The 13,190-nt window shown below is 38.7% G+C and overlaps 1 protein-coding gene across 5 annotated transcripts in view; it reads left to right on the plus strand.

The window, feature by feature from the left end:
- Positions 1-13,190, plus strand: part of ARIH2 (ariadne RBR E3 ubiquitin protein ligase 2) — a 48,133-nt gene that overhangs the window by 13,572 nt on the left and 21,371 nt on the right. Inside the window, exon 2 of one of the 5 annotated variants that reach the window (XM_047831353.1) lies at positions 5,596-5,641. The exons of the other annotated variants lie outside the window; for them this stretch is intronic. Coding sequence (XP_047687309.1) covers positions 5,603-5,641 — 39 coding nt within the window. The 5' untranslated portion in view covers positions 5,596-5,602. The remainder of the gene's footprint in view (positions 1-5,595; positions 5,642-13,190) is intronic. 5 annotated transcript variants of the gene reach the window in all.

Genomic DNA, 13,190 nt, shown 5'->3' on the forward strand with positions numbered 1-13,190 from the left:
ACTTCTTATGCCATCAGTTATCAAGATAAAAGTGTGTTCTTATCTCCATGTTGATAATGAGTAGCTACAAAAATGACTAATAATATCTGCAATCATAAAAACAATGTGAATGTTTTAAAAGTTTTCAATTTTATGACGTAGACTGTGTCATCTTTTTTGCCAGTGTTTTAACATTGGCTTCTGCTGCAAGATGGCTCACTGCCCTCACATACCTTTGTACCCCCTCCGTTTGTTTTTGTTTGTTTGGTATTCAAATGTCTGTAGCAGTTTTATGTGCAGTAGCCAAAAACTGGAAACAACTCAAATATCCACAAACAGATGAATGAACAAATAGTGGCATTCCCATAGAACAACATACTTCTTCTCCGTGGTATAAAAAGAGTGAATGGTTCATCATTGATAAATCCCAAAAAAGTATGCTGCATGAGGGAAACCCAGGGGGTAAAAAGAGTAAATATTTTATGATTCTGATCATATAAAGTTTTAGAAAATGCAAACTCATTGTGAAGGAAAGTAAATCAGTGGTTGCCTATAGAGTTGGGGGGGAAGGGAGAAGGATTATGAAGAGCATGATGTAAATTTAGGGGTGGTTTTCTCTTTTGAAATATCAGGAAAATGAAAGTAAAGGCATTTTGTTATGCAAAATGCATAACAAAGGCATTTGTTATGAGTTATAAACTCATAACAGAACAGGTTGAGGGGTGGTATGTGGGGACATTGCACACAGGAGCCAATTTGTCCAGCAGATCTTTGAAGAGACTGTGGGCTCTCATTTGACTGACAAAGGCTGGAAGAGATAAGTGAGCTGGGAATGAGGGGATTAATTAATTAAAAGTTTCTGTGTAGGACAGTCAGCCCTGCCCCCACTTGGTTTCAGGACAAAATAATCTGCCTATTTTTAAGAAATAGAATAACCTGGGGAGAAATAGGGCCCTTAGAGTGTGAGGTTGGATGACCTTATTGGTCAGTTTGGAGGTTCTTGAGTCTTGTGTATTAGCTGCCTCTGATTAAGCACCCTTAAAGAAAAGCCTGTCAGTTGACACATTCTGTCTGTGTACACAGAATTAGGATTTGCTTTCCTGACCACCCCCCTTTTTAAATTTAATATTCATATAAAATTAATCATTTTATATTTCATTTCATTTTATCTTATGTTATTTTATTTTAATTTTAAGAAAACATGAGTGGGGGAGGGGCAGAGAGGGGGAGAGAGAGAATCCCAAGCAGGTTCCGCACTAACAGAGTGGGGCTTGAACTCACAAACTCAGATGTGGTCTGAGCTGAAATCAAGAGTCAGAAGCTTAACTGAACCACCCAGGTACCCCTAAAATTAACCATTCAAATTCAAATTCAGTGACTTTTAGTACATTCACAGTGTGCAACCATAATCTCTACTTCTGAAACATTTTCCTTACCCAGAAGGAAACTTGGTATCCATTAAGTAGTTATTTTCTGCTCCCCCCAGCCCTCAGCAACCACTAATCTGCTTTTTGTTTCTGTGGATTGACCTATTCTGTATGTGTCATATAAATGGGATCATGCAATATGTGACCTTTTGTGTCTGGTTGCTTTCACTTAGCATGATGTTTTAGAGGTTCATCCAAGTTGTAGCATGTATCACGACTTCATTCCTTTTTCTGGCAACCTTTCATTTTTTACCGTGAATAGCTAACCAAGGATCACCAGACATTTGAGGAAAACATGCAAAATAGAAGAGAAACAGGAAAATTGACCTTAGGTGAAGCAGACCACTAGATGATTTTGCTTGTTTATAAAAGTGCACTATTTAGTATTCTCCAGGATATTCAAGAAGATGTGGCATCCATGAAACAATCAGAGATGCCATCTGGAAGAAACTGTCGAAATAAAAAAGCTTGTGGAGATGAATTATGGGTTTGCCAAGTTAAAATATATTCCGTAGATCAGAAGATAAAATCAAGAGAAAAATCTCAATATAAAGCCCAAATACAGGCAAAAATTGTATGCAGAAAAAAAGAGACATGGAGGATCAATCCAGAGATCTATCATCTACCAGAATTTCTGGGAAATGAGGACAAAAAATTAAAAGAAGGGATATTTCAAAGTATAAGAAGAAAATATCCAGAATCTACAGAGAGGAGCCTATTGAAAGGGTCTACCCTTTGCCCAGAAGGATAAAGGCCCACCTGCTACAATTGTCACTATGAAGTTTCAGAAAAGAATAGATAGAAAACCTGAAAGTTTCCGTGAAGATACACTGGGTCTTCTGAAAAAAATGGGAATTAGATATGTCATCAACAACAGTGACAACCAGAAGACAGTGGAACAGCAGTCTTCCTTCCAAGTCCTGAGGGAAAATCGTTTTGAACCTAGAGTTCTGTCATTGCAAAATAAGCTTGTTTTCAGAAGTGCAAGGACTCCCAAAATTTCCTTTCCTTGTACCTTTTCTGAAGCGGTTACTTGCAGATGAAAATCAAAAAGAGGAAAGCAAAGAATTCAAGAAATGGTTGAACTAGAAACCTAGTTGTCCAATGAAAATTTTCATGCTACTTATACAACAACCCTGGAAAGCAGTCAGCCCAAATCTGAACAGTTTTGGTGGGATCCAAGAAAAATTTATTCGAGAATAGGAATGGGTAGATTTCAAGCAATAGATAAAATGAAAAAGCTGGAAGATAGTTGGAATATGGTAAAGAGACCATAGGGCTCTTTACAAGGGACAAGGGAACTAGAATCCCTATGCAAAGCCGAAAAACTACATGCAAAAAATTATAAGCCAAATATAAAGCAAACACATATATGGCACAAGTATAAGTAAATGGTGGTGATTGAATAAAGATAATGTATTTGTGCCTAATGTATGGATATCCTTCTTTGGCCCAAGGACAGTGACATTGGAAGCACAAACAAGAAAATGCAATTCGGGTCCTGTAAACAATATTTTAAAGTTAACAAAGGTAACTGATAGAACTGATAGTAATATAAATATAAAAAGGTTGGGGTTTGGAAGGGGAAGGTAGGGAGTGGTATAAGTAAACTAAATCTGCTAGAGAATTGTGGGCACACTTAGAGAGGTTGGTGACAACCAGAAGAAATGGTAGAGATTTCTCCTGTATTGGAAGACTGGGAGGCTGGGGAAGGATGGGGTGGTGGGTATTGATCCTTTTCATCAAAGTGCCCTTTATGAACCATTTGATTTATTTTGTTCATTGGTGATTGGGGTAGGTTAAGAATTTGTTGATTCCCAATAAACAAGTGTTTTCTGAGTGTCTTCTGTTGTTTTAACTTTTAGACAGATGCTGAAAGATGGGGAAAAAATAGTTTGACCTCTACCATAAAATAATTTTAAGATCTCTTTGCCTTTAGTTTCTGCCACCTCTTTTTTTAAAGTGGTGAGAGAGGAGATATAAATAAATCCTTTTCTACTTTTGTTTCATATTTTCTGGTATATCCACTAAAAGTTCCACTTTGATTATCTTGGTCTTTTGAAAAATTTAAAGTAGCTTCTCCAGATTCCAATCTGAACTCCTTCCTGTTGCCCCTCTCCCTAACCCATATGTTTGATTTTTGCCTCCTCAAACCTCCTGTGAGCCTCTCTGCCTTTCAGAACCCTCTGCAACTCTCAGAAGACCTCTTACATTTTGTTTGTTTGTTTTTAACCTTCCTCAGAGGAGCTATATTTGGCCTTTCCCTGCCTCTTTCAAGCCCATGAAGGCTTGAAAGCTCTTGGTGCCTCTCTGGCTTCTGGAGGAGAATGTGGGTATGAGGTGACAGAAGGAAGCGTTAGCATGTAGGACCTAGTACTGGCACTGCTATTGTTCCAGGTTCTTGGGTATGGCAGAGAAGGAAATTGTTATAAATCTCTGCCCTCAAGGAGCTTCCTTTCTGGCAGAGTTGTTCTTTCTTCCTTTCTTCTTTCCTTTTTTTCTTTCTAGAGAGAGCATGTATGGCTGCAAGCATGGGGGAGGAGCAGAAAGAGAATCTTAAGCAGGCTTCGCACACTGCATGGAGCCTGACATGGCAGGTTCCACGACCCTGGGATCATGACCTGAGCCGAATTCAAGAGTCAGACACTTAACAGACTGAGCCACCCAGGCACTCCTTGATGGAGTTTTATATAAACAGAAGGGTTATAAAAATAGCATTATATGTTTTGAGCATAGCTAAGGCCAGCAATCTGTAGCTCTGTCTTTGAAATATGCTCTTGGACTTTGTGGCTTTGTCAGTAAGATATGCTAGCCTCTGAGGTATCCTGTAGAGAAGAGGGGGGATCTGAATGGTACTGCCCAGATAGTATTTGGTATTACCTCTTACTTGCCTCCTCACAGTAGCAGTAGCTACAAGAGGAAGAGCATTATTTGAAATCATTTTTGGATAAGATGGGCTTTGGCTGCAGAAACATGGTAAAAGGTTTGGATTTTAATCCTACTATGTGCAATTCGTTGGATGTCAGCTCCCGTCTGCCTTTTTTTTTTTTTTTTTTTTTTTTTTTTTTTGGCTTTGGTTACTGGATACGACCTTGGTTTGTAAAAATGGTGATCATCCTGCTTATATGGAACCCCCTGGAAAACACAGAATTCTAGTAGGGGCTCAACCAGCCTTTTGTACTAAGTACTTCCCAGAGGTTTTCTATTAAAATGCACACCCTAAAAGATAGTCTGGCTGGGTTTACTCCATGATAATGTAGCTGGTGGGGGATAGATGAGGTACAGATAGAGTGGACCTGGCCATGAGTTGATGTTGGAGCTGGGTGATGGATGCATGGGTCTCATCATATTCTTCACTTTGTAGATGCTTGAAATTTTTCATAATAAAAAAGTATCCTTATGGTCAAGGATGATGACTTTTCATATTTTTGCTTTATTGTGTTTTGTGTAAATAACTTTATTTGGGGAGGTTGTTGGGTTTTTTGGTATTTTAATGATCAGAGACAGCACTGAGTTAAGATTAGACTGGAGAGAAATCTTCACATTTAATCAGATTTTTAAAGCATGAATAATGTGGGTGCCTCAGTTACAAGTGTGCCCTCCCTCCGTGGAGACCTGTAAAGAAAAAGTGAAAGGAAGCCAAGTTATGATCAGGTGCCAGAGAGCTGACCTTCTAGAAGCTGAGACTATGTAGATGTGAAGTCTGGGAGAATGAAGGCCCACCCACTTAAATTTGATTGTAGGGGTGAGCCTCACCTAAGGTAGCTGGGACCCCACTGCCACCACCACTGCTGCTGATTTTGTCCCATTCTAGTAGGCCGATGTTCACCTACTCCTTTGTCTCTGTGCTTTAACCTTGTTTCTTCCTCTTACTCCTTTAGTACCTTCTCGCCTCACCCCCCACCCTCCAAGACCTGAATTCATCCATCTTGATCTCCTTAGGCTAGCTTTCCTTTATCATGTCCCTTTCTATCCTGGCCCAGAAGCTCACCCACAATTCACTCCTTTCCTTCATCTCTGCTGTTTAGTGAATGACCACTAGTGTTTGTTAACAAATGTGATTGGACTACGAAGTGGCTTAACACAGGCTGAGGCATGGAGACCCATTCGTGTAGCCTTAAAAAATTTCAGGCAGTTGGCAAGTAAGAATTCTAAATAAAAATTGAAACTACCACCTGTATTTTTTCAGGCCGTTGATGCTCACTGCCATCAGCTGCATCCTCCCTATGGCACTGGTAAGTGTGGGAAGGGATGGTGACAGTTTTGGTGGGCTGCTGGATTTCTTTTTTCTGGGGGAAAAAAATCTGTTTGCGAGCTGTGTTATTAACTCGTCCCTGAGGGCTGGACAGCTTGAATCAACTGTAGGAGACTAAAAAGAGGAAGAAGCAACTGACCATGTTCGTGGGTTTCCTTGGAGAACTGTTGTCACGAGCAGAGGCTATTCACTATGTGCCTTGATCCTTATATAAATTAACATATCTTATGCATTATTTTTGAATAATAAACGTATACGATCCAAGTGCTCTGGGATGTCAAGTAGTAACTGTTAAATTTCCTGAAAGTCTTAAAACATTTTCCCCAAAGATGGATGTTGGCTGTGTTAGAAAGGGTCTAGAATGTTGTATGTACTTACCATTTCCTTCAGTAGCTCTGGTATTTTAAGTTCTTTGTGGTCAGGAGATTAAGAAGAGGTAGGCTCAGGGACCTGTGATATAAAAAATCATTTTGCCACAGTCAGCTTTCTGCGTAGGGACCTAACGGAGAAAATATACAGCAGTAAATTTGAGATACAGGGTGGGGCAGCAAGTCAGAATTGCTGAAGTATAAGCCGATAACCAAATTGCTGCTGCTGTTGCCTTATCTAAGGTCTTGAAATCCTGCTGCTGTCTCCTTGTAATGAGTGGGTTGGAGGCCATGAGATTCAGAGGTTTTATCAAGGTGTTATCCACTCTGAGTTTGATGTTTACACTATTTCATTTCTCTAGTCTCTGAAGCCCTTAGAACATGGAAGAAAGTGTCTCCAGAATATCTACTGAAATGCAGAGGTTGTGGACTTGTGTACTACTGTTAACCAGTGAGGACCTCCTTGATGGCAACAAAGGCTAAAGCATTCTTGTACACTTTATTACATCTCTGTGAGAAAATCTTAGCATCATTGCCCAAATTCTGGATTTCCCACTGGTTCCCACTCCCTACCCCCCAAGTCCTCCTTATGAAATAGGGATAGAATTGTGTAGCACATTTACTATATTGTTTATAAGAAACAGAAAGGAGAACTTGACTCCCAGCATCTGTCTACTCCTTTAGATAATCTATGCACAAGTGGTAACTACTGGACATGTTTTGAGGACCTGTATCAGGGAAATATCTTTTAAGCGTCTGTCCCAAACATAGATTATAGAAGATGACAGAAGGTTTTTGTCTGCAACCTTTGGGATATATTGATGACCAGCAGTAAAGTCCTTTCTGGCATGCATGTAGCTAAGGGTTTTCTGGAATAAAGATATGGAAACCACTTGAGGGTTTGAGGATTGTAAATGGAATGCAAAACCAAGCAAGATTGGATTGGCAGTGCAGAGCAGTGGTTAGGGTAAATGACAACAGAGGGCAATCCCACAGTTTTTTTCAATCTAGAAGGAAAGCTCCTTAGAGGCTCCTGACCCTAGGAACTGGTCAGGTTTGAGGATACAGGGAAAGAGGGAAAAAGGGCAGGGAAGATAGGCTGCTCTTGGCTTCTGCTCTTACCTTATCTTTAACTCTGTAAAAGCCTTCTCTGGGCCACCAGAGACTCGAGGGAACCCTTCAGTCTTTGATGAACTTTATACCACTACTTGCCCTCCTTTCCCCACCTTGATCAGTCACATCCCTTCCCCAGCTCCCAGGAAAAATAAGAGTTCTTATCTTTGGGGCTTATGTTCACACTGACCAAGGCTTTTAGACATGACTGTGATAACCCAAAGACAGGCTTGAGAGTTGTGCTTTGTGGAACAGCAACATTTAAGGAGCCAAAAGACTAGGAGCAGAGCATCTAGTGGAACACTAAGAAAGCTTGGTCTGGGAGGTCGAGAGAGAGCCAGAGAGCATTATAAAGTTAACTAGCATTATAGACCTGTATGGAAGTTGTATCTATTTATGCTGAAATTCACATTGTATGATCAGTTAACCTTTAGTCAAAACTATGTTAAAACTCTGAAGGAGGATTTTTCGAAAGGTCAGAGTGACTAATGCAGTAGCTTAAAGGTCAGCCTTTTGTTTATTGTAACATTTGTTTATGCAAGTTATTGCCATTATGTTAAATAAATTTGGCAAACTTTTCCGTCCTGACTTCTATTATGAAAAATTAAAACATACAAAGAAGTTTAAGGAATTATATAGTGGACATCCACATACCTGTGATCAAGATTATACAGTTGCTAACCTTTTGCTACGTTTGCTTTGTTATATATCTAGCCATTGACCAATTTTATTTTTATACAGCTTTATTGAAGGATTATTTACATTCCATTAAATTCACCCATTGTAAAGTGTACCATTAGAAGAATTTTAGTAAATTTATACAACTATGTGACCATCACTACAATCTGAGTTATAGAATATTTTCGTCATCTGGAAAGTTCCCATGTGTTGGTTAGTAGTCAGTCCCTGCTCACAGCCCCAGGCAACTAGTGATCATCTTTCTGTATGTATGGTTTTACCTTTTTTTTTTTTTAGAAATTTCATATCAAAGGAATTATACAATATGTAGTCTTTTGTGTCCAGCTTCTTTCACTGAGCATAATGTTTTTGAGGTTCACCCATGTCATATTACATGTCAGTAGTGCTTTCCTTTTTATTGCTGAATTTTCGGTTGTATGGATATATTACATTTTTTTTATCCATTCATTCATCAGTTGTGGACATTGGGTTGTTTCCAGTTTGAAGCTATTCTGAAATATGCTGCCATGACCATTCATGTCCAGGGCTTTAAATGGACATATGCTTTCATTTTTCTCGGATAGATATCTGGGAGTGGGATTGTTAGGTTGTAATATGTGTGTTTAACGTTTTAAGAAACTGCCGAACTGTTTTCTGAGGTGACTGCTATTTACATTGCTGCCAGCATTCTGTAGGGGTTCCAGTTTCTCCACATTCTTGCTAGCTCTTGGTATTGACAGTCATTTGGATTATATTCATTCTAGTGAGTGTGAAGTGGTATCTTATGGTTTTAATTTGCATTTCCCTTATGACTAATGATATTGAAGATCTTTTCTTTTGCTTATTTACTGTTCATACATTTTTGGGGTGAAGTGTTCAAATCTTTCATCCATTTTTAAAAATTAGGTTGTCTTCTTGAGTTGCATGTGTTCTTTATAGATTCTGAATTAAATCCTTTATCAGATACATGATTTGTAATTATTTTCCCTCTGTGGCTTATCTCTTCCATTTTCTTAATGTCTTTGAAGAGTAAAAGTTTAATTCTGATGAAGTTCAGTTTATCAATGTGCTTTCATTGTCTTATGTAAGAAATCTTTGCCTAAGCCAAGGTTGCAAAGATTTTCTTGTAGAAGTTTTTTAGTTTTTAGTTTTACATTTAAATCTGTGAACTATTTTGAGTTAATTTTTGTATGATACGAAGTGTCCAAGTTCTGTTTTGTTTTTGCATAATGATGTTCAGTTATTCCAGAACCATCTGTTGAATGTTTCCTCTCTTGAATTCCTTAGCACCTTTGTTTAAAATTAACCATAAATGTCTGAGTTTACTTCTGAATTTTATTCTGTTGCATTGATCTTTATGTCTGTTTTTAAGCCTGTATGTACCCTCCTGCCTTGATTACTATAGCTTTATAGTAAGTGTTAGAGTCAGATGGCATAAGTCCTCCAACTTTGCTCTTCTCTTTCAAGATTGTTTTGAATATTCTGGGTCATTTCCATGTCCATGGATTTTAGGATCAACTGTTAATGTGTGCCTCTTGCCCCCCACTCCCGAAAAAACCCTGCTTTGATTTTGATTAATTTTGATTGTCTTCAGTCTGTAGCTATGTTGTTCAGTATGGCGGCTATGAACACATGTAGCCATTGAGATTTGAAATGTGGCCATTTTGAATTGGTATATGCTATGATTCTAAAATATAAGTGTACTTTTCGGGCACCTATGTGGCTCGGTTGAGCGTCTGACATCGGCTCAGGTCATAATCTCGCGGTTTGTAAATTCGAACCCCGTATCGAGTTCATCGCTCTCAGTGCAGAGTCCACTTCAGATCCTCTGTCCCCCTCTCTCTCTCTGCCCCTCCCCCGCTCATGCTTTCTAAAAAATGAATAAGTAAATAAAACATTTAAAAATAAAATAAAAGTGTACTTTGAAGATTCATATGAAAAAAAGGATGTAAGGGGCGCCTGGGTGGCTCAGTTGGTTGGGTGGCCAACTCTTGATTTCAGCTCAAGTCTTAATCTAATGGTTCATGAGATCAAGCCCCATGTTAGACTCCGTGCTGACAACACGGAGCCTGATTGGGATTCTGTCTCTGTCTTTCTCTGCCCCCCCCCCCTCCCCCCCCGCCCTCACGTGCATGCTCACACGCTAGCTCTCTCTCAAAATAAATAAACTTAAAGAAAAAAGATGTAAAATAAAATAGTTCTTGAATAATTTTTTGTGGATTACCTGTTGAAATAATATTTCAGATATATTGGTCTAAATATATTACTAAAATACATTTCACCTGTTTAAAATTTTAGTTTTCATTTGTTTGCTGCTGTATAGAAATACATTTGATTTTTGTATATTGACTTTGTTTTGTTATCTCATAATTCATTTATTCTAGTAGTAATTTTTGCATATTAGGATATTCGGAGTAAACAATCAATTTTATCTAAGAATAGAGACAGATTTGCTTCTTTTTCCAATCTTTATTTAATGTCTTTTTTTCTTTTCTCTTTGCCTTATTGCCCTGGCTAGGGCCTCCAGTATAATGTTAAATGGTCAGCATGGTCATCTGTGCCATTTTCTTGATCTTAGCATTCAGTATAATGTTTTTCATAGGTGCTCTATATCAGATTCAGGCAGTTCACTTTTTCTCCCTCACCTCTCAGGTAATTCACTTTTTGTCCTGATTTGCTGCAAATTTATATCTTGAATGAATTTTGTCAAATGGGTTTTCTGTGTCTGAAATGATCATTTTTCCACCTTTATTTTGTTAATTCAATGAATTATAATAGTTTTCACATGTTAAATCAGCTTTCCATTCCTGGGATAAACCTCACTTCATTATCATATATTGTCCTTTTTCTATATTGCTGGATTTAATTTGCTAAAATATTTGGATTGATTTTTGTGTTTATGTTCATAAGGGATACTGGTCTGTAATTTTCTTTCTGTTATATTTTTGTCAGATTTTTATATCAGGGTTATTATGTTAGCTTCATAAAATAAATTGGAAGAAGTGTAACTTCCTTGAGTTTCTAAAAGTAAGATTGGTGTTGATAGAATTCAACAGTAAAAACTTATGGGCATGGGAATTTTGTGAGAAAATTTTTGATCATAAAGTCAATGTCTGTAGTAGATATAAGAGCTATTCTGTTTATCTCCTCTACTTTGTGTCAGTTTTGCTAAGTATTTTCCAAGAATCTTGTCAATTTCACCTAAGATTTAAATTTATTATCCCTTTTTCACCCGTTATTGGTCATTTGTATTCTCTTTTTCTTAATCTAGCTAAAGTTTTTATCAATTTTATTGATCTATTTTTTTAAGTTTATTTATTTTGAGAGAAAGAGTATGCAAGTGAGGGGGGGTGGGGGGAGGAATCCCAAGCAGGCTCTGCCCTGTCAGAGTGAGGCTTGGACTCATGAACTGTGAGATCATGACCTGACCTGAATTCAAGAATTGGGTGTTTAACTCATTGAGCCACCCAGGCACCCCTTGTTGATTTTTTTGAAGAATCAACTAATAGGGTTTGTTAATTTTCTTTTTAAGTTTTTTAATATTTATTTTGAGAGAGTGAGAGCAAGGGAGGGGCAGAGAGAGGGAGAGAGAAAGAGGAAATCCCAAGCAGCCTCCACGCTGGCAACACAGAGCTTGGCACAGGGCTTGATTGAACTCAAAAACTGTGAGATCATGACCTGAGCTGAAATCAAGAGTCGGGCGCGTAACTGACTGAGCCACCCAGGCACTCCTGTTAATTTTCAATATTATTTGGTTTGGATTTCATTTATTTCTTGTTTTTTTTTTTTCTTTATTATTTTTTTCTTTTCACTTGCTTTAAGTTTTATCATCTTTTTCTAGTTTCTCAAGGGGGACTTAAGGATTTTTTTTCCTAGTATAAACATTTATAGTTGTAAATTTCTCCCTGGCATCATGTTAGCTGCATCTCACCAAATTCTGTGGTATTTTCATTATTCAGTTCAAGACATTTTCATTTTCTTTCTTTCTTTCTTTCTTTCTTTCTTTCTTTTTTTTTAGTGTTTGTTTATTTTTGAGAGAGAGAGGAGCACACACAAGCAGGAGAGGGGCAGAGATAGAGGGAGACACAGAATCTGAAGCAGGCTCCAAGATGGGAGCTGTCAGTGCCTAGCATGACACAGGGCTTCAACCCACAAACTGTAAGATCATGACCTGAGCTGAAGTTGGACACTTAACTGACTGAGCCACCCAGGCGCCCCTCAAAACATTTTCTAATTTCTCTTGTGATTTATTTTTTTTCTTTATTAAAAAAAAATTTTTTTTAAATATGTATTTATTTTTGAGACATAGAGAGACAGAGCATGTGCAGGGGAGGGGCAGAGAGAGAGGGAGACACAGAATCCGAAGCAGGCTCCAGCCTCTGAGCTGTCAGCACAGAGCCCGACGCGGGGCTCAAACTCGTAAATCACGAGATCGTGACCTGAGCAGAAGTCGATGCTCAACCTACTGAGCCACCCAGGCACCCCTCTCTTGTGATTTCTTATTTGACACACCAGTTCTGCTCAGAAGTATGTTCTTTAATTTCCAAATATTTGCTACAGAAAAGGGCATGCTTGGCAGAGAACAGTTAGCAAAGTGCATGGGGATGCTAGAATCACTTGGTCTGTTGCTGGACTCCAGGGCACAATGGTTCTGATGCCTTCCACTAAGGGCTTCAGGTTTGTCTTGTCAGTACTGGAAAGCAGTGATGGGTTTTAAGCAGTGTGGGAACTGATCTTGGCAAGATGTAACAGCTCTGTAAGAGCTGTCTTAATACTTTCCAGTCAGGGTTTCAGGAAGGTAATCCTAAAGGTTATGGAGTGGAGGGGTCCAGACAAAAGTACTAATAGGTTGCTAATTTCTTGATCAAAACAGTGTAGCAAGGGTTCATCTTGATTCTGCTGGAAGATTCTGTTCTCCACGATTGAAAATAATAGAGAAGAATGGAAGACTCCCCAGTTGTGAAGTATTGACTCTGATAGATTCTGAATAACTCTTTGATCATTAGACAGTAATGGCATGAAAACTCAGGGAGTTCTTTCCTGCGAGAGTTTAGCTGTTTGTACTCTTTAATGTTTTAATATCCTCCCCACGGTTTGTCCTGGCCCTTTTGTGGAAAATGGCTTAAATAGTGCCCCTGCCCCCAACACACATCCTTTTATGCCCCCAAATCACCTGTGGTTGCTTCCTCTGAGATACTGCTGGGGTGTGTGTGCAGTCAGTTCTCTCTTGTGACCCCAAATCAGGGATGAGGTAGCCTCACTGCTGAGACTCCTTTTTTTAGCATAAATTCTTCTAGGTCCTCTTCCTCTACCCTTGTGCTGTTTTTGCCAGAGAGCCTTTTGGAACCTGACTTCCCTATAGATTCCCTG

Source organism: Prionailurus viverrinus, chromosome A2, assembly GCF_022837055.1.
Source record: "Prionailurus viverrinus isolate Anna chromosome A2, UM_Priviv_1.0, whole genome shotgun sequence".
Classification (NCBI taxonomy): Eukaryota; Metazoa; Chordata; class Mammalia; order Carnivora; family Felidae; genus Prionailurus; species Prionailurus viverrinus.